Genomic DNA, 21,017 nt, shown 5'->3' with positions numbered 1-21,017 from the left:
TTATTTTTCTTTCAGTATTATAAATCTTACTTGAAGAAAGTTGAAATTATTTATTTCGCAAGAAGCTGCCAATAACGTTACAATAATTGCAATAAAATCTAATACAAACTTAACGAAAAACAAAAGACTGCACAAATGACTAACTTCAAATGTGGACAGAAAGAAAGAATACCACGATTATTATAGTTAATAGTAAATTATATTAAAATAAATTAAATTTTTTTAATATCATATGATAGAGAAATGTTCATTGTTTCATTTCCAAATTCTATGTACGATAAAAAAAAAAGTATTAAAACTTTTTTCGGTGACCAATTATAAAGAGTCGTCTAAAATGTTTATTAAAGAGTCGTCTTACTGATATACAAAAAAATCATTGAGTATTAAAAATGAATCCATTAATTGTCAGCTAAAAATTAATTGTACATTTACATGATTCTTGAAAGACGAAAAAATTTTTACCATCGAAGATGAATTATCTTCGATGATAAAAATTTTTAACTTGTATTAATACCACACTCCCTTCTTTTGCAGAAAAAAGCAGAGTTACTTTTACAATTTACAAAAGTAAAAACGAAACTATTTGGCAGAAAATCTGCTCTTTATTTTTATTAATTCCGGAGTTAAATTTTTAACGCTCGAAGTACATTTAACTGCTTTTTTCTTTCCTCTACAATTATTACTCAAAGAATAAAAACACTACTAAAAAAAGTTTCTAATTTTTTGAAATTCCTCTTTTTTGGCAGCATTTCAAAAGTATTTTTGCAATTTCAATTCATTCAAAGATTCACTTTTGTTTCTATAGAACACAAAAGACATTTTTACTTCATTCAAAAATAAATTGTATTAAATTTTTTATTACTATTTTAATGGAGTGCAATTTGTTCGTTTTCGAAAACTTGGCATTTAGTTTGAAAACTTCCCTCTGAAAGAAATAGAACAGGAAATAAATTTACTTCCGAGTTCCGAACGGTAAGACGGCTGTCGGAGGAATGCCCCTCCACTGAACGCGCCTTCTTTTATAGTCGCTCGTCCGCTGTTCGTTCATTGGCTCTCGGGCGCAGTGGAGGGGATAAAGCGCAGGCGCCGTTTCTCGGGAAAGCGGGACCGAGTTGCGCGGTACCGACTGCGCACTTCTTTCCGCTCAGTTTACAATTCTAGTTCTAATTCTAAGCGTCAGCACAAAGTGTATTAAATTTTCCCTCTAATTTAAAATTTTTGTTTCTTATTACTAAAGATAGAAAATAATATGCTAGTAACAAAAAATGGATCAGCAAAAGGAACAATTTCGTTTTAAATCAATTGAAATAACAATTTATTAATGTTCAACACTTGATTACATCTTTAAATTTTTGAAAATAATATTTGGATTTTAAATTTAGTCAAAGGAATGGTACTTTCAAAAAATACCACGCGAGACTAAAGACGAATGTTACAATTTTAAAAAAATACATTTTTGAAGAAGGATTTTTTGGAAAATTCGCATTCGAATTATCTGCAGTATCCAGCGACCCATCCTGCTTCCTTATAGCAATTACCAGAGCAACAGGTTCCTTGACTTCCGTCAGGTTGGCAACCGTTCCTGTTGGCAATACACTGAGCCAAGGTTGTTGGTGCCATTAACAAAATTGTTGCAATGAACACGAAGAGTCCGAAAATTTTGCAGCTTATCATTCTTTATTTTCTTCAACTATAAATGCAAAAAGAAAAATAATTTTGTTTTTTATTTTCGAACTATCTAGTTATTTTTTTCAGTTATTTATACTAAAATTAGTTTTCTTATTAAGGTTTTTAACTAAAATTAGGTGGCCTAGGGAGATCTGTATCCCTTTTGACCTTTTAGGGTCTAAACTAAAATTACAGAAAAAATAATTGTAAAATTTTAGTTTAGGGTCTAAACTAAAATTACAGAAAAAAAATTGTAAAAATACTTAATCTGCATTGTAAATAACCATGTTTTGCAATAAATCTCTTCCAAAATGGAATATTTAGATCTTTTTGTTAATTAAGAATTGTGTGTATGTAAATTGTTACTTACATCAACTGTAGAACACGATTGCAGTAAAAGGGACTGAATTGTAAGTACCTACTTTAGAATTCAACATGGTTTTTATACGAATAGAATAAATTGGTCACTGTTTTTGCTGAAACAACTGAACCAACAAAATGATGAAAACTAAGATAAGATGCGTTATGTCCAGTAATTGAGTTTATATTTATTTATCAAACAGTTCGCCAGTGGGTCAAACAATTTTTTTTTCTGATAAAAATTGTTACCTGGATAAGAATTATTGATATATTATTACCAAAAAAAATATATTGAGAAGATCATGGAGGTGTGTAGGAAACATCTTATCATCTAGGGTAAGTCCGGGGGAGATGGCCAGTTCGAATATTTTACAGAATTTGTAAAGAAATATCACTTTTTATGGGTTATTCTTCAACCTTTTGTGATTAATAATAAATCTAAAGAATAATTTGATGAAAAATAATGAAGCTGTAAGTGTAATCCTTGTTTATTGTTTTTGCATGGGTCCAAAATAATTTGAAAATTTCAGATTTCTTGTTGCTATATTGTTATTTGTTAACATAATTTTTAAATTTAAGTTTTATTGAGTAGTGTATAACCCACGCTTCGATATAAACGAAAAATGAAAGGAAAAATTATTTTATTTATTTAATATTTTGATGTTTACTTTTATCATGAATTTTTGGGTAAGATGGCCATTAATGACTTTTATTTAAAATTTTTTTATGTTAATGTTAGATACTTGAGAAATATTAAAGAAAAGCAAATTAAAAATGTCTGAGAACAAAATAATTGATCTAATTGACACCAGAGATGGAGATTTATTTGTAGGTTGTGCTAAAAGTTACAACCGAACGACATTAATTGAAGATTGAATTCAATGCAGAATTTGACACTTGTGGCTACATGAAAACTGCTCTGAACCCCATGAAAAATTTTCAAAATGCGACCAGAAAAAGAGGAAAGTGATGTGAACGATTAAAAATTAAATTTAAGATAAAAGCCAAAAATTATAGGTAGTGGCCATCTCACCCGGACATTCCAGAGAAATGGCCAAATGCACTTTTTCGAAAATGCAAATTTTAAGATTGTTGCAATGAAAATATTTTATTTTATGTTTCTTTATTTTCAAGTTAAGTGTGCAATGTTTAATTATCAATAAAAGTTTAAACAAAAAAAGCTTTTTTATCAATTTTACACTACTTTAAAATAACTATGGCCATCTCCCCCGGACTTACCCTATTAAATATTTTTACATTTGTCAACGTCAGTTTTCAAATACAAATAAGAGTTTTGTTTTATCTTTGTACAAGTACTTGTAACTATGTAAATGTTTGTTAAAAATTTGTTCATGAAGATACGTAAAAATTACTTAATTTTAATTATTCTACTTATTTTGTTTATTACAGTAAAATTTCAGGGTCGCCACTGGTCAGAAAAATCAGAGAAGTCAGGGAAAGTTAAATTGATCAGGAAAATTACTGAAATGTCAGGGACTTTCATCAAGTGTTGAAAAAATTTCAAAATTTTAAAATTTACAATAAAAATTCTGGTTTTTGATGTCTAAAAACTTTTCTGAAAAAAAATTATTCAATTTTTGTTCACCTTAAAAATTTCTGAATAACAATAATTTTTGAAAACAATACCTTAATTTTTTCATATTTTCAAATAATTGGAATTTTTAATAGTTAAATTCTAGAAGTACTTTACTTACAGTTATAAACTAAAATTTTTTGAAGCTTCAATTGCTTTGAAGACATTTATACTAATTAATTATTTATTTTAAAAACTTTTTAAGTGGAAATTTTTTTATAATAAATTATTAAATTAAAATAAATTCTTATAAAATTGTGAAGAAATAAGGTTAGATTTAAAAAAAATTTATTATAAAGAATTCATATTGAATTTCTAAATTAATTACAATTTTTTGAATCATTTGAAAATAATTCAATTTATTAAAGAATTTTATTAGAAACTTTTTAAAAAATCGAATATTTTCAAAGAATTTTAAGGGGAAAGTACACCAATATTTTTAATAATATCAAGAAAAAAATTTTAATATTCAAATAAAATTGATATTATAGTTATTTTTTGAGAGGAATTCAATGGGCATAAAATAAAATCGGGCAAAAAATATTTCAATCCTTTTTGAATTTTTATTCTTTTAAAAGTTGGTTATTTTTTAAATACATGCGTAATGTGGTAATCCACAAAAAAATTGCTAAATGAAAAAATTGATCTTTACAATTTTTGAAGCATTTCTTTTAACTTTATTTTTAGACTGAAAATGATAAAAAATACCATTGTTATTCAATTTTTTTTTATTTGGAAATTCATTTGTTTATTATTTTAAACAATTAAATTAACTAACTTCAAATCATAATTTTTTTTAAATAAGAAATATAAAACAAAAAAATATAATAAATTTATGATTTGAAGTTACTTAATTTAATTGTTTAAAATAAACAAATGTATTTCTAAATAAACTAATTGAATAACAATTTTTTTTTAGCATTTTCAGTCTAAAAGCAAAGTTTAAATAAAGAGCTTTAAAAATTGTAAAAATTAATTTCCTGTTCGACAATTTTTTATTAAAATACAAAAACATATTTTCTACAAAATTACTAATGGATTTTTAAATCTGTCAATTCTTTAGAAAAATAAAATTTCAAAAATAGTCAAAATATTTTCTTTCCCCTTTTAATTTATGACTTTTGAATTCCTGTCAGAAAAATACTATACAAATAATTGTATGGAATATTTAAATTATTTTCTTAACATAATTAAAAATATCTGTATGCCCTCCTGTTAATTTAATATTTGGTATGGTAAAAAATTGAATTTAATAAAGAGTCATATTTGAATATGTATTCACATACGTTTGTTATTGTAAATAATTAGCATCAAAGGTACAAATTTCATTTGACTTGATGTAATTTCGAAAGAGCCGGCAATTAAAATTTTTATTTATTAATTATACTTTAAAAAAAATATAATTTGAAATTGTTTTAAAAATCAAAATTTCTAAAATTTCTTTTGAAAATTCTATAGAATTTTAGAAAATAATTGAATAATAGAAGTGTTATAAGAGAAATTTTAATAATTAATTAAATATTAAAATGTTTTTTAAAATTGAAATCTTTGAAAATTTCAATCACTGTAAAAATATATAATGTGTATAATAATATTTGAATGTTTATTATAAAAAATAATTAACATAATGTTTTTCAAGTAAAATTATTAACGTTTTCGTTTTGAATAATTTTATTTAAAAATTTTACAAAATAATTGAATTTTGAAAGAATTGGAATTGTAATTTTTAGAAATAATTAAATTTGAAAGAATTATAATATTTTATAGGTACATTGAAATTATTTGAAATTTTAATTCATGTGGATAAATAAATATCAAAATGAGTATAAGAATTAAGTATTAATTTGATAAATGTTTTGAAGTTTTGAATAATTTTATTTAAAAATTCTGAAAAAATTATGTTTTTTTAAAAATATTTTTATTTTAATTGTAAACAATTTTTTGTATATCTACTATAATGGGGGATAAATTATAAACAAAAAAGCACGTCAAAATTGAAATTACCACCAAATATATTTATTTCAAATTTAATATTTTTCCTTAGACTGATAAATTTTTACAATTCCTTACTTTTGAAAGTATAAAGTATAATCAAAATGCATACCTAATAAAAATAAACATTTTTGTAAAAAAACTTCTTAAAAATTCGTAAAATGAGATATTTTTATGTTTTTATGAACACTTTAACGGCAATATCCAGCAACCCATCCTGGTTCCTTGTGGCAATAACCAGAGCAACAATTTCCTTGACTTCCATCAGGTTGACATCCGTTCCTGTTGGCAATACACTGGGCCAAAGATGTTGGTGCCATTATTAAAATGGCAGCAATCAGCATAAAGAGTCCGAAAAGTTTCATCATTTTTGTTTTCTTTTTACTAAAAATTCAAAGATTAGTGTAAAACAATTTTGTTATCTTTTGCGTAGAGAAAAATAAAAACTTTTTGTTTTTGTTGTAATTTTTTTAAAAATCCACTAAAAGCGATTTTACTTTTTACAATTTTATAATTTATTTTGTAAAATATTTTATAAAAATTTATTTGTGACGCGCTTCAGAGAAGATAGCTAAAAGGAAAAAAAATTGAGTTTATGTTCGTAATTTTTAGAATAAAAATACAGAAAGGGGATAGACTCTTAATATAAATCACTAATATTTTAGTCTTCATCATATCTAAAATAATTCATAAAAATTGATTTTCGTTTTAAATTAAAAAGAGAAGGTTTTAATTATGGGATAAATAATACAAACATAACCTTAAAATATTTTGCTTCTTAGGTTCCTTTTTTCGGAGCATGTCAAATATTTTATGTGGTTAAGTTAAAATTATGTGAAAATAGTTTTTTAATTTTTTATTTAATCTAAAACTCGAAACTATTTGTAAAATTGAAATAATGTTACTGTTAATATGTTAATTTTATTAAAAAAAATTTTAATTAAACTTATTAATGGTAATTTGATCAGAGTTTGGAAAATACTTACAAAAAATTGAGCTGGACTTTAATTTAACTTGATCGAAGGATCGAACGTATAAATGAATATGCTTACTTCGAAATTGTTAACGATTTTTATACTCGAGAATCAGATTAAAAAGTGTCAAAAAAACAAGTGTAATAATATTTTCTTTAATGATAATTGAAAAACAATTTTCCTTCTCCTTATAATAATTGTGCAATTATTATTGTCATAATTTCATTACTTTACCAATGAGGTTATTATTTTCAAAATAATTTCACGAAAGAATTTAATTTTTTTCTTAATTCATTAATAAAATCTTTTCAAAAGAATTCAATCATTTTCTAAAATTTTAATAAATTTTTCCAAACAATTCAATTTTATTTAGAAATAGTACAATTCTTTGCAAAAATTCAATTATTCCCCAATACAATTTTAATAAATCCTTCGATACAATTCAATTTTTTTTATAAATAGTAAAATTCTTTGCAAAAATTCAATTATATTCAAAACAATTTCACGAAAGAATTTAATTTTTTTCTTGATTCGTTATAAAAAATTTCAATAGAATTCAATTATTTTCTAAAATTTTAATAAATTCATCAAACCAATTTCAATTATTTTTCTAAATATTTAATATTTTATTTTTCTAAATGTAAAATTCAATTATTTTCAAAAAAATTTCACTAAGGAATTCAAATTTTTTTTCTTACTTCGTTATAAAAAAATTTAATAGAATTGAATTATTTTCCAAAATTTAAATAAAATTCAATAATTAAATGTTTAATTTCAATTATTAAACACGAAACAAAAAAGCAAACAACAACTAACTTTAAACTGCGAACAGATTACCAGAATGCAACGATTATTAATAATAATTAATAATATATATTTGATTTAAGGAAAAAATAATTAAAAGATACAATATTTTCATTTTTTTTTTGACAATGTTTCGATGGACTGGTTCGCCATCATCACCAGGTCTCGAATAATAAAATTACATAAACACTTGGTCAAAATATTAAAAATATTTAAAATATAAATTATTTTAAAGAGATTATTAATTATATATTATAGTATTTTGTAAATTACTTTTTTAAGTTAATTAATTTTTGTAAAATCAATTTATCTTTGTAATTTTTTTTTATTTTCTTCCTTTTTTATATTTTTATTTTTCTTTGTTTATATTTTTTTATCATTGTATTCAAAGAAAGAGGATAAAAATAAAGAAATTTTGTTTATTTTGAGTATACTTTATTTTAAGATATTACAGTCAATTTTTGAAAATTAAAATTTATTCAAATTTTCAAATAGTTATAATTATTATTAATATAATTTAAAATTTAACGAACTAAATTTTTGGAAAAAAAGTAAAGAAAGCAAATAATCCATCGGTTATTTTCCATTTTGAATTTCAATTAGATTTTTTTTATAATTTCAACGGCAATATCCAGCGACCCATCCTGCTTCCTTGTAGCAATTACCAGAGCAACATCTTCCTTGACTTCCGTCAGGTTGACAACCGTTCCTGTTGGCAATACACTGGGCCAATGTAGTTGGAGCCATTATCAAAATTGTCGCAATGAACACGAAGAGTCCGAAAATTTTGCAGTGCATTTTGTTTTTCTTTGACTAAAATTTCAAAAAAATTTAGGAACTAAACTGTTTTCTTTACTTTGGTAAATAATATAAATGATATAACTGTTAAAAACACATGTTTTCTTTACTGTCAAAAAGCAAATTTTATTTTCGCTATTTTTCTTCATATTTTTTTTAATGGGAGATTGCGATTACATTTTTAACTATATCATAAAAATTATTTAAATCTTTAATAAAATTATTTTTATAGTAATTTTTTAGATGAATTCAATATGGTCATAAAATATTCTCACCCTTTTTGGATTTTTATTTTACTTAAAAATTTATAGATTTTCAAATCCATCCGTAATTTTGTAGAAAATATGTTTTTTTATCTTTGAAGCAAATACCGAGAAAGAAAAAAATATTCATTTTTACAATTTTTGAAGCATTTTTTTGAAAAAAAAGTATTAATTTTTACAATTTTTAAAGCATTTTTTTGAAAAAAAAAATATTAATTTTGATTGAAAGTGGCAAAAAATATCATTGTCATACCATTTTTTTTTATATGGAAATTCATTTGTTTATGCTTCTAACTAATTTCAAATTATAATTCTTAAAAATTGTCAAGTACAACTAAAAAATATAAAAAATTATGATTTGAAATTAGTTAGAAAAAAATTAAGTGTGTTTCCATAAAATAATATTATAAAACAATGGTATTTTTTAGCATTTTTAACTTAAAAAAAATGTTTTTTAAAAAGAAAATGCTTTAAAAATTGTAAAAATTAATTTTTTCATTCGGCATGAAAATAGAAATGCAAAAAGTGTCAGGATATTTTCTGACCATTGATTTCCTTTCAAAAAATTACTAAAAAAATTTTATGGAAGATTTAAATAATTTTTTTATGATATACTTTAAAATATAATCAATGCCTCCCCTTAAAAACTTTATTATTTAATAAATAATAATAAATAATAATATATTTTTTATTTTTTACTTTTAAACTTTACAGATAGTATTTTTATATTATTCCTCTAGAATTTCTGTAGTATTTTCTATAGTATTTCTATAGTATTTTTTATAGTATTTTTATAGTATTTCTATAGTATTTTTTATAGTATTTCTATAGTATTTTTTATAATATTTTCTGTAGTATTTTCTATTGTATTTCCTATAGTATTTTCTATAGTATTTCTATAGTACATCTATAGTATTTTTTGTAGTATTTCTATAGTATTTTCTATAGTATTCCCTCTAAATTTGAATCATTTAAAAATCATAGTTTTAACTGACAATCAGTGACTGATTTTTTTCTTCTAAATCAGTTATTTTTAACCGATTCAAATTTAGACAGTTTTTATAGTATTTTCTATGGTATTTTCTACAGTTTTTTCCACAGTATATTCTATTGTATTTTAAAAATATTTTTTTAGTATTTCTAAAGAACAGATCTCAAAATTCTGATTATTTGAGAAAAGGCAAATTTCAAAATCTCTTATACTTACAAGTAAGAATAGAACAAGTTTACAGTAAGAAGAACTAATGTGCTTATTATTAATTGAAATGTGCTTTATATAGTAATAGAATCTACTTGAGAAAAAAATGTTTGTTTTTCCTAAAACAATAGAAACAGCAAAAATGACACAAAATGATAAAAGAATTTTCCTCCAGAAATTAGTTTACTGTTTACCATTTTTTATTGACTCAACACTGTTTCACTGGGTCAATGACAAGTTTTACGCAAAAATGAAATTATTTGGCAAATTATCATTTTGCCGAACGAATTAAAAAGAAAAAATATTATTAGAATGATAAATATAATGAAGTAAAAACATTATTTATACACTAAATCAATATGGTGTAGGAAACTTCTTATCATCTATTAAATGTTTTTTCCTCACGTACGTCAATACCAATCACGTATAAAAACCCCGTTGCAACTTTAAGAAAGTACTTACATTCAGATCGTCAACACTCACTGTAAGTAATTTTCAACTTTTAAATCCAACTTTAAAACTTAATTTTCTTTCATTTAAAAAAAGTGATTTTTTTAATATAAGTTTTTTTCATACATTTTTCTATTTTTTTTTCAATAAAAAAATATAAAATAATATATAAATAAATGTTTCTTTTAATTTTTTACTTATTTAGTTGAAAGTTAAAAAATATATATTTTTTTGTTAAAAAATTTAATGTGTAAAAAATGTAATTGTAAAAAATAATAATTCACTGTTCGTATAACAATATTTAATTGAAATGTATTAAAATTTTCAGTAAAAAAACCAAAAATGATGAAACTTTTCGGACTCTTTATGTTGATTGCTGCCATTTTAATAATGGCACCAACATCAATGGCCCAGTGTATTGCCAATAGAAACGGATGTCAACCTGACGGAAGCCAAGGAAGATGCTGCTCTGGTTTCTGCTACAAGGAACCAAACTGGGTTGCTGGATATTGCCGTTAAAATTTCAAAAAAAGCCGGATTCTTGTGAAAAAAATAACATTTATTCACCTTTTTTACATTTTTTGAAAAAATTCATTAAATACCTAAAACAATTCACAGTTTTCTTGAAAGCATCAAATTGATACTAAAATAGATCAAAATGATGGAAAAAATTTAGATCAATTTTTTATTTGATCCACATTTTTTGGTATCAATTTGTTGCAATTTGATACTTTTAAGTTAACAGTGATTTGAATATATTTTAAAATTTTTAATTTCAAAAATTTGTTTCCTACGGCAAAAAACTATTGTTAAAATTACATCAGAAATAAACAAATTTGGTTGTAATTTCGTTTCTTTAAATTTTTACCCACATTTATATTTATCGAATTTTACATCCTATAATTCCTTGTTTAGTGAAGTTATTTTTGAATTTATAATTATTACTGATAATTAAACTCGAAATATTTTCGAACAAAAAAAGTACGTGGTTTAGAAAGAATTTAATTTCTCCGCCTGGGTTAAAATTCCTGACTAAATTTTATTCAATTCATCCATTTCATTTGGGTTCAAAACTTCTAGTAGATAAATTTGAAATAGTACATTTTTGTTTGTAAACATTCCGAAGATGATGGGCATTTTTTAAAACTGAAATATCCACTTTGGGAAAAATTGTTTGTTGTTTTTCCGAGAGCAACTGAAACAGCAAGATAAGAAGTTTCCTCTCGAAATTAAGTTATTGTTTACCTTTTTTTTGTACCAGACATTGTTTCAGAGGGTTAATCGCATGTTTATGCAAAACGAATTTTTTTTCTCGAAATTATTATTTTACCGAGAAATTAAAGAGAAAAATATATTAAGAAAGACAAATAATAAGCAACAATGTTTTGCACTAAATCAATATATGTTGTGGGAAACTTTTTATCTTCTATTAAATGTTATTTGCAGGTCAATATTTATTTTTTGTTTATTGCACGTCAATATGAATTACGTATAAAAACCTCGTAACTCTAAGAAACTACTTATTCTTTAAACCGTCTTTTAACTAATTATCATCATCATTAACACTCGGTAAGTAATTTCTAACTTTGATCATAGTTGAACATTAAAAAATATTTAGACTGAAATTCAGTTATTAACAATTGTAATAAATAATAATTCACTATTTAGAATAGTTTGGCTAAATTATATTAAAATTTTTAGTGGAAAAAAAATAAAGATGATGAACTGCAAAATTTTTGGACTCTTTATGTTGATTGCTGCAATTTTAATAATGACACCAACAACATTGGCCCAGTGTATTCGTAGCAGGAAGAGATGTGAACCTGACAGAAGTTGGACTGACGGCGGAAGAAATAATGGACTCTGTTGCTCTGGTTTTTGTAGCAAACAACTAAATTGGGAACCTGGTTATTGTCAATAAAAATAAGTTTTAAGACACTTATATTTTGGATATTCTGAAAATCATTTAAAAAAAAGTTGATTAAAATTTATTCCAGTAATATTTTATGTATAATTTTTTCATTCCTCAGAACACGTTGATTTATAATAGTTTAAGAGTATTTCTAAATTATTGAAGTATTTTATTAATATTATCAACAAGAGTCAATAATTAATATTGTTTACCTCCGAGTTCCGAACGGTAAGACGGCTGTCGGAGGAATGCCCCTCCACTGAACGCGCCTTCTTATATAGTCGCTCGTCCGCTGTTCGTTCATTGGCTCTCGGGCGCAGTGGAGCGGATAATGCGCAGGCGCCGTTTCTCGGGAAGGCGGGACCGAGTTGCGCGGTACCGACTGCGCACTTCTTTCCGGTCAGTTTACAACTCTAGTTCTAATTCTAAGCGTCAGCACAAAGTGTATTAAATTTTCCCTCTAACTTAAAATTTTTGTTTCTTATTACTAAAAATAGAAAACAATATGCCAGGATAAAAAAATGGACCAATACAAGGAATATTTTCATTTTAAATCAATTGAAACAACAATTTATTCTTGGCGAACACTTGATTACATTTTTAAATTATTGAAAATACAATTTGGAATTCAAATTTAGACAAAAGAATGGTACGTTTAAAAAATACCACACGAGACTAAAAACGAATGTTATAATTTGGAAAAATACATTTTTGAAGAAGGATTTTTTGGAAAGTCGCATTCGAATTATCTGCAGTATCCAGCGACCCATCCTGCTTCCTTGTAGCAATTACCAGAGCAACATCTTCCTTGACTTCCGTCAGGTTGACAACCGTTTCTATTGGCAATACACTGGGCCAAGGTTGTTGGTGCCATTATCAAAATTGTTGCAATGAACACGAAGAGTCCAAAAATTTTGCAGCTCATCATTTTTGATTTTCTTTGACTAAAAATGCAAATTGCATTTTACTATTATCTTAATGTGGTAATAAAAATTTTATCGTAAAAATACCAAGTATATTGTTAACATTATTCAGGGTTTGAAGCAGTGAAAGTATTTAAATTATTATTGAAAATTTTAACTGAAATTCATTTTCAAATCAATTTTTAATAAAAAATTCAAGTGGAATTCAATTATTTAAATAAAAAAAAATAATTTATTGAATAATTAAATGTTTCTGAAAATTGAATTTTTATAAAGAATTTTATCAACAAATTTTTAAATAATTTAATTCTTTCGACTAATTTTAATAAAATTTTAAAAAATAATTACATTTTTCAAGAAATTTGTTTAAAATTGTATTAAAAATACTTGAAATTCTGCAAAAAGTTTTATTATTTGTGAAAATAATTAAATCCCTGTAAAAACATTATTATTCATTAAAATAATTGAATTATTGCGAAGAAATTCATAAAAAATTTGTAAATACATAATTGAATTCTTGTGAAATTTTTATTATTTATGAAAATAAGTAAATTTATTTAAAATAATTTAATTCTTTTAGAAAATTCTATTAAAATAGTAGATATTGAAAATCATTGAATTGTAGACAATTTTTTAAAAGAGTTAAAATTTTGCCAATTTTTAAAATTAAACGTTTTCTAAATTCAAGTATTTCTAAAAATTTATCCTAAAATGCTCTTAATATTCAATTATTATATAAAATTTTAACTAAAATTCAATTTTAAATAAATTTTTATTAGAAAATTCTACTGGAATTGAATTAATGAAATATAAATTTTAATATAATTTATTAATTGAATGTTTCTTAAAATTGAATGCTGGTAAAGAATTTTATCAAATAAAATTTAAATAAGTAAATTCTCTCGACGAATTTTAATAAAATTTTAAAAAATAATTACATTTTTCAAGAAATTTGTTTAAAATTGTATTAAAAATAATTGAAATTCTGCGAAAAGTTTTATTATTTCTGAAAATAATTGAATCCCTAAGAAGAATTTTATTATTTTTAAACATAATTAAATTTCTGCAATAATTTGTAATGAAGAAAAATAATTTATTAAATAATTGAATGTTTCTTAAAATTCAAATCTCATAAATAATTTAATCAATAAATTTTTTTTATCATTGAATTCTTTCGACGAATTTTAATAAAATTTTTAAGAATAATTAAAAGTTTTGAGGAATTTGATTAAAATTGTACATTAAAGATAATTGAAATTCTGCAATGAATTTTATTATTTATGAAAATAATTGAATTCCTAAAAAAACATTTTATTATTTACGAAAATAATTGAATTCCTGTAAAAATTTTATCATTTATGAAAATAATTGAATTTTCGCGAAGAAATTGAATGCCTGTGAAATTTTTAGGGGAGAGTCTCCAGTTGTGAGACACCTCCAGTTGTGAGACAGTCAATTTTTTTTAACATGCAATATTAAAAAGCCGATTGGTTTATATAAAAACATTTCTTTTTATATGAGCCAACTATTTCGTGTACACCGAGGCGGATATATAAACTGTTTTTGTTAAATACCAACACTGTGTGTGATAATCGACTAAAAAGCGTTTTTTCAATAAATGCAAAGTACTTTTTTTGCAATTTAATTAATTGAAAAAGGTAAATGTAATGCATTTTCTTTTAGTGTTTTCCTTATATTTTGTGATGCAATATTGCATTGTTCCAATCTGCGGTTGAAAATAATTTAATTTTCCTTTTTCAAAATAGCGCCAATTTCTGGGTGTGAGACACAGCATATCACCAGTTGTGAGACGGTGTCAACACCCATCTGGGCAGCATAAAAAATACTACTTTGCAGGCATACTATTTAAATGTTGTTTTGATTCTTTTTTCTAGTATTTTTGGGCATGTCAAGTGGAAAAAAGTCAATTGATTTAGAAGAAATCAATTTTAATGCTCTTGTTGAAGCTATTAAATTGTGTTTATTTGATAGTCATATTTTGGCAAATAAATATTATTATTTAGTATATAATAATATATATTATTAATATATTTAATTATTTCTACTAAACATAACGTTTTATGTCAAACTTATTAAATTTTAGCAATTTTTAATGAGTGTCTCACAACTGGAGACATTTTTTTTTTTTGAAAAAAGCGATGTGTTCGGAAAATGTATCGTAAAATTTTTTGAGTTCATCGAAACACTATACTTTCTTTTAATAAAAGTTGCGTATTTCTGTTACCTTTCGATCGGTGTATTTTATTTACAATTTCGTTTGCCCGTTTACAATTTACGGGTCAAAAATGAAACCCGTCTCACAACTGGAGACTCTCCCCTATTATTTTATGAAAATAATTAAATATTTACCCAGAATTTTATTAAAATTTTTGAAAATAATTGAATTTCGGAAAAGAATTTTATTTATTTCTGCAATAATTTGTAATTTCTATAAAATTCTCCAAATTATATCGTACAATTTACGAATTTTTCGTCCTTTTCTCAATTAAAATACAAATTACGGACTTTACGGACCTTTTTTCAAAAAAAGGGTCAATAAATTTAAGAAAAATTTTTTTTTTTTAAAAAGAGTATTTTTAGCAAAAATATGAATAAAAGTAAATTACTTACATCAAGTGAATACTAGATCGCAGTTAGAAGAAGTGAATTCCAAGTACCATGGGTATGATTTTTATACTAGAATCGAGTGAGAAAATTGATTCTCCCGAAGCAACTGAATCAACAATATGACGAGAACAAATATATTTGTTCTTTTGTCCAGAAACTAAACAATTGTTCGTTCACTTTATTTATCGTAAACACTGTGTCAGTGGGTTGAACAATTTTTTCTTCACTAACTTATCACTGAATTTAGATAAAAAAAATACAAAAAAAATGTCCTGCATTCAATACGAGTACATATGTGTGTACAAGATTATATCAAGAAGGATGTGAAGAAAATTTCTTATCATCAATTAAATGTTATTTCCTCTACGTCAGTACAAATAGTTCCAAATGCTTCAAACTTTATAAAAACTCCCTTTAGATTCGAAGAGAAAAGTTTCTTATTGAGTTTCTTCTGAAATTTTCTCGAATCATTGTAAGTTAATTGTACTATAGACGAAAATTCAATCTTTTCGAAAAATATTTTTTAAACTGCTACTAGAATTTTCAGCATACTTTGCTAATTTTTTTTCTCTATAAAATCAGGGGAGTAAGTTTTTTATTTTAACTTTTTATTGGATTTTGCCATTGACATTCACTTTTTAACAATCACTTTAGAATTCACTTTGACTTTGGCTTTGAACTTCACTTTGACTTCCTCCTTCACCTTCACCTTCACCTTCACCTTCACCTTCACCTTCACCTTCACCTTCACCTTCACCTTCACCTTCACCTTCACCTTCACCTTCACCTTCACCTTCACCTTCACCTTCACCTTCACCTTCACCTTCACCTTCACCTTCACCTTCACCTTCACCTTCACCTTCACCTTCACGTTGAAGGTGAGGGTGAAGGTGAAAGTAAAAGTCAAGATTAAAGTCAAAACAAAAGTCAAAGTTAAAGTGAAAGTAAAATTCAAGGTTAAAGTTAAAATAAACGTGAAAGTGAAAGTGAAAGTGAAACTTCATGTTGAAGTCAAAATAGAAAAGTCAATGTTAAAAGCAAAACCAAACGTCAGTTTTAATTTATATTGAGTAAAGAATTTTTCCAAGAGAAAATTTTTCATACTCTTTACAAATACATGAATATTTTAAATTTGAATTTCTTGCCGAGAGTTGTGTTTTTCTTTCTGTTTATAATCCACACAGGAATGGTAATTAATGTCATTGTTCAGGTGAAATTATTATTTTACGAAAGAAGTGAAGTATGAGGAGTATATTTAAATCTCTATATAAATTACAAGTGTCACGAATGAAACCACTACACGAAGTTAAGTCAAACTTTACTCAAGTTTCGTTGTACTTTAGAAATGAGGGTGTCGCTTCTAGACCAATTTATGTTATCGCGTGTATATTGTCTGAAAACAGTTTACTGTTTGTATGTGTGTATGTGTATGTGAATATAACTCTATAAAACAAAAAAGACCTGACAATGATTTTATTACTTGTTGCTCCAAAACGTTTTGACACTTGCATTAAATGTATTTCAAAAAAACAATTTTTCTCGTTTATTTCCTGTTTAAAGAGAAATAATCGTTTATATTCAAAATGACTTTTAATTCATTTAACAATTAGTCGTCCGTTTGAAAAAAAAAATTGTCACCGTTTTTTTTGCGTATTTTAAAAAAAATTTGTAAAGAGAAAAAAATGAATAAATTTATTTACGTTTTTATTTACTTATCATTAAATAAAAACGTAAATAAATAAAAAATTGATTAGACATTAATAGCTTTAATTTGTCCCAGGTGATTTATAAATAAATAAATTTTTTAAATAAATATATGAAAGTGAATGAATAAAATTATCGGTAACTAGGAAAACGAGTTAGATCCTCGTTGAAGCCCTAGTTAACCTACAGCAAACACTTTAAAAATGCGAATTATCCCCCCGAAGAAATAAAAACAAGGAAAATTTTCTCGCACTTTAGAAAAATATGAAATGTTTGCAGTTTTTTTTCTTATTTAATTTCCTTGATGCATTTAAATACTCTGTTCTTTTTCGGAAAGAATTCAGTGCAACGGTAATCTTCACTAGAGACAACTTTAGCCAGCGAGTAAAATATTTTTATTTTTTCTCCTTCAAAATTTTTTCTAATTCTTATTTTATATTCACAAATATTTTAAGAAGAAAACTATACATTTTTTTCTTAAAATGTTTTAATTTTCAAAAAATTTATTTTTCATTTTTTACATTAATTTTTTTTTTATTTTTTCTAGTTTTTGTCTAATCATTCGCTCTTTGTAAAGAAAGTTCGCGATAGTGACAAAAACAATTGTTTTTTTTATCTATTGTTTGGCAAAAAATAAATTGAAAAATATTGAATTTTTAGAAATTTGAAATTCTTTTTCTTTTATGGATTCTTCTATCAGTGTATGTAGGCGATTGTTTTTTTTTTGGAAAAAAGTGTCTATTGTTTGAGAAAAATATTGATGATATTGAATTTAATAGGTGGAGGCAGGACATAAAATGGCAGGCTTCAAATTCTACAGCCTATTGTTGCTATTGATTGGAGTAATTTTAATGATGGCTTCGCCGGCAATTTCACAACCGAGATGTCTCCAAACTGGACTTGGATGTCAGCCTTGGGCATGGCCTCCATGTTGTACGGGAAATTGTTATAAAGAAGAAGGATGGGTAGCTGGAGTTTGCCGATAATAATTATCTATTAAAACTCAAAATAAGGTTTTATTAAAATTTTTCACTTTTAAAATTTTCAAATATGAATCAGATCGAATTTTTTTTCTTTAAATTCTAAATTATATTCAACGTTGTAAATTTTTATTTCAAATTTATCTTAATGTAGAATAAAATTTTCTTTATGTCTGAATATGTAAAAGAAATAAAAAATTGTTTTTAATGCAAAATTATTTATAATGGAATATTATTTGTAATTACCTAACTAAATAACATTTATGAATGTAATCACACTATTTCTGAGATATTTAACATGAAGAAAATGAAACTGCAAATAATGACTTTAATGTATCGTTTTCATCAAAGCAGAAGGCCAACAATAGCGGCTATGGTATTGAAACTTCAATAAATATTGAAACAAGACATCTTTACCCCATTGTTTCATGTGACCTGATTTATGCAGATACCAAAACCCGAAGGCAGTTTCTGTTTTGTAAAATGGAACGTAACCACGATCCAAGACCCAAAGGGTTTTCCCCTTTGATTAATTATAATGTGAAATTAGAATTCCTGCTTTTTTTTCTTCTTCTTGTACAAAATCGATTTCTTTTTTGTCCCGCATTTTTATTAGTCGTGTAAAAAATTTGTCAACGCTTCAAAAAATACATAAAACAATTACTTTTTTATGTAATTTTTAAATATCGTTTTTTTTCGGAATAGTAGTGAAACAATTTATTAGGACGTAAAAGTTTATTCAATGTTTATTTTTTATACCATTTTTTATATATTTATTTTCCGTATACATTTTTTTATAATTTTTGTTTTTTATAGGGGAACATAGTCACGGTTGGACCTTCGTCAAGGTAGGATCCCCACTATTTTTTAAATAAGAAGTATAACCTCACCTTGATTATATAAGGCCCAACGTTGACTACATTTTTTTGAAATACTTTGATTTTAGTAAAAAATATAATTCACATTTAAGTTTCAGGTTCAAATTTTGAAATTCAATAAAGTGAAACGTAAGCTGTACATTAAATGGATTATTAACTTATTACTTAAAAGGTTTTACTGATAAATAATTATTTTAATTATCTTTTTTGGGAATAAACTAAAAGATAAGCTTGATGAAAGGCACGCCCATGTGGCTCTAGTGATAGTACAAATATTGATTGTTATGTTTATGTTTAACAATTAACTTTATGATTATTATCTTATCATTCTTTTAGAAAACTATTGACTCTATCTTTAGTATTTAAGGACAGATATTGTTTATTTGTTTATTCTAATTAACAAGTGCAAATGATAAGCTGTGTGTTTATCAAAATATGTAAATGGTATGAAGGAATTGCCAATTAAACTCACAAAGAATTAATTTTAGCACCTGTGTTCAATCTGACACTATGTGTCACCAGATGTTCCTTTTATTTCTTTTATTCTGATTTTTCTTTACACTTTGATTATTTAATTTAACACATCAACCAGTTTCATTGGGTAACAACCAATTACAAAATTTCAATGACATTAAATTTTAAAAAGTAATAATACAGTCTATAAGAAAGTACATCTTTCGTCAAGAATCAAATGTCGTAGATCATTTTCAAATTAAATTCTTCATGTCTAGCTTTTGAATCAAGAAACTCAATTATTATTATTATTAATTTTAGACTAATTTGAGATATTCAGTAAAAGTTTTCGTCTTTTGTAGATCACAGGGCTCGGTATTGGATCCTTTGCTATTTTTACTCTTTACAAATGATTTGTGGAGTGTTCTTAGGAACTCTAGGCACGTATATTATGTTGATGACTTGCAGATTTATGTGCACTCTAGTCTTGATGAGTTGTATGAAAATATCAAACTAATTAATGAGGATGTTCAGGCCATTTATGATTGGTCATAATCCAATAAGCTTAAGATAAATCTCAAGAAAAGTTATTCTATGATTATTATGGTTCCTCTTGGAACATTAAATGTTTGAATTTGGGTGCATGCCCTTCAATTAAAATAAATAACACTGTTATTCCTTATGTATTATCTGTTAAAAACTTGGATGTCACTTTTCGTCAAACTCTTTCCTGGGATAAACATGTTGGATTAATTTGTAGAAGTGTTTATGCAACCTTACAACAATTCAAATGAAATAGAAAAACTCTTTCTGTCCAGTTAAAGACTCAGCTTGTCTCTTCATTGATTCTTCCACACTTTGACTATTGTTGTGCTGTTTATAATGATCTGACAGATGAACTTAATGATAAGCTTGAAAAACTTCTCAACTCATGCATAAGATTTATTTTTGACTTAAAAAGAAATGAACACATTCTCCATACCAGAAAAGACTGGGGTGGTTGAATGTTAAAAATCGTCGATTGTTATTTATTGGATGCTTGACTTATGTAGTTCTTAATACTAAAAGACCTCTTTATTTATTTGCTAAATTTACATTCAGATTTGAGGTTACATCTAGAGAACTAAGGAATCCCAATGCCCTTAGAATACCTCTCAGTCGAACTGAACAATATAAGAACTCATTTTTTGTTACTGCTGCGGATCTGTGGAATTCTCTTCCATGCTCTATAACTAGAGCGGATAGCATTGGTATTTTTAAATATTTAATTGCCTTCGATGATTGAGTTTTATTGTTTTGTGTAGTTTCTTGTATTAATTTTATCTGATTCTGTACTTATATAATTTATATTAGAGTTTATTTGCGTTAATTTGTATTCTATAAGTATATGCTTGTGATAAAACAGATTCTATTGAATATTATAAGTTTCTAGGAGGTT

At 25.0% G+C, this 21,017-nt stretch overlaps 5 protein-coding genes and 2 long non-coding RNA genes across 8 annotated transcripts in view; 3 read left to right on the top strand and 4 right to left on the bottom strand.

Moving 5' to 3' along the window:
- LOC122503168 (polypeptide N-acetylgalactosaminyltransferase 2-like) overlaps positions 1–21,017 on the bottom strand; it is a 399,229-nt gene that overhangs the window by 125,341 nt on the left and 252,871 nt on the right. The window lies entirely within an intron of this gene.
- LOC122503173 (antimicrobial peptide Alo-2) lies at positions 5,617–6,692 on the bottom strand. The gene is made up of 2 exons (XM_043613619.1): positions 6,601–6,692; positions 5,617–5,998 (listed from the first exon to the last, which is right to left on the bottom strand). The coding sequence occupies exon 2, from the start codon at positions 5,980–5,982 to the stop codon at positions 5,806–5,808; it is 177 nt and encodes a 58-aa protein (XP_043469554.1). The 5' UTR covers positions 5,983–5,998; positions 6,601–6,692; the 3' UTR covers positions 5,617–5,805.
- On the bottom strand, positions 7,927–9,913 carry LOC122503170 (antimicrobial peptide Alo-2-like). Its single transcript, XM_043613615.1, has 2 exons — positions 9,846–9,913; positions 7,927–8,205 (listed from the first exon to the last, which is right to left on the bottom strand). Exons 1-2 carry the CDS (start codon positions 9,846–9,848, stop codon positions 8,011–8,013), a joined length of 198 nt encoding a protein of 65 aa, XP_043469550.1. The 5' UTR covers positions 9,849–9,913; the 3' UTR covers positions 7,927–8,010.
- On the top strand, positions 10,070–10,712 carry LOC122503172 (antimicrobial peptide Alo-2-like). The gene is made up of 2 exons (XM_043613618.1): positions 10,070–10,135; positions 10,430–10,712. Exon 2 carries the CDS (start codon positions 10,444–10,446, stop codon positions 10,618–10,620), a length of 177 nt encoding a protein of 58 aa, XP_043469553.1. The 5' UTR covers positions 10,070–10,135; positions 10,430–10,443; the 3' UTR covers positions 10,621–10,712.
- On the top strand, positions 11,606–12,103 carry LOC122503176. Its single transcript, XR_006301715.1, has 2 exons — positions 11,606–11,670; positions 11,803–12,103. It is a non-coding gene; the product is annotated as an uncharacterized LOC122503176 (long non-coding RNA).
- LOC122503175 lies at positions 12,555–15,751 on the bottom strand. The gene is made up of 2 exons (XR_006301714.1): positions 15,568–15,751; positions 12,555–12,957 (listed from the first exon to the last, which is right to left on the bottom strand). It is a non-coding gene; the product is annotated as an uncharacterized LOC122503175 (long non-coding RNA).
- Positions 15,842–18,381, top strand: LOC122503169 (antimicrobial peptide 1-like). 2 transcript variants are annotated; one of them, XR_006301713.1, is made up of 2 exons: positions 15,842–16,036; positions 18,048–18,381. XR_006301713.1 is itself a non-coding variant. In XM_043613614.1 (2 exons), the coding sequence occupies exons 1-2, from the start codon at positions 17,952–17,954 to the stop codon at positions 18,252–18,254; spliced, it is 225 nt and encodes a 74-aa protein (XP_043469549.1). In that variant the 5' UTR covers positions 17,929–17,951; the 3' UTR covers positions 18,255–18,381. The 2 variants fall into 2 exon arrangements, 1 of the variants encoding a protein (XP_043469549.1); XM_043613614.1 differs by lacking the exon at positions 15,842–16,036 and adding an exon at positions 17,929–17,969.

The sequence above is a fragment of the Leptopilina heterotoma genome, unplaced genomic scaffold (assembly GCF_015476425.1).
Source record: "Leptopilina heterotoma isolate Lh14 unplaced genomic scaffold, ASM1547642v1 Lhet_246, whole genome shotgun sequence".
NCBI lineage: Eukaryota > Metazoa > Arthropoda > Insecta > Hymenoptera > Figitidae > Leptopilina > Leptopilina heterotoma.
The sequence above is the reverse complement of the archived record's forward strand: the minus strand, read 5'-3'. Positions and strand labels throughout refer to the sequence as shown.

Bases quoted from the DNA above. Each gene is read 5' to 3' on its own strand.
- LOC122503173 (XM_043613619.1), bottom strand. From the start codon at position 5,982: ATGATGAAACTTTTCGGACTCTTTATGCTGATTGCTGCCATTTTAATA.
- LOC122503172 (XM_043613618.1), top strand. From the start codon at position 10,444: ATGATGAAACTTTTCGGACTCTTTATGTTGATTGCTGCCATTTTAATA.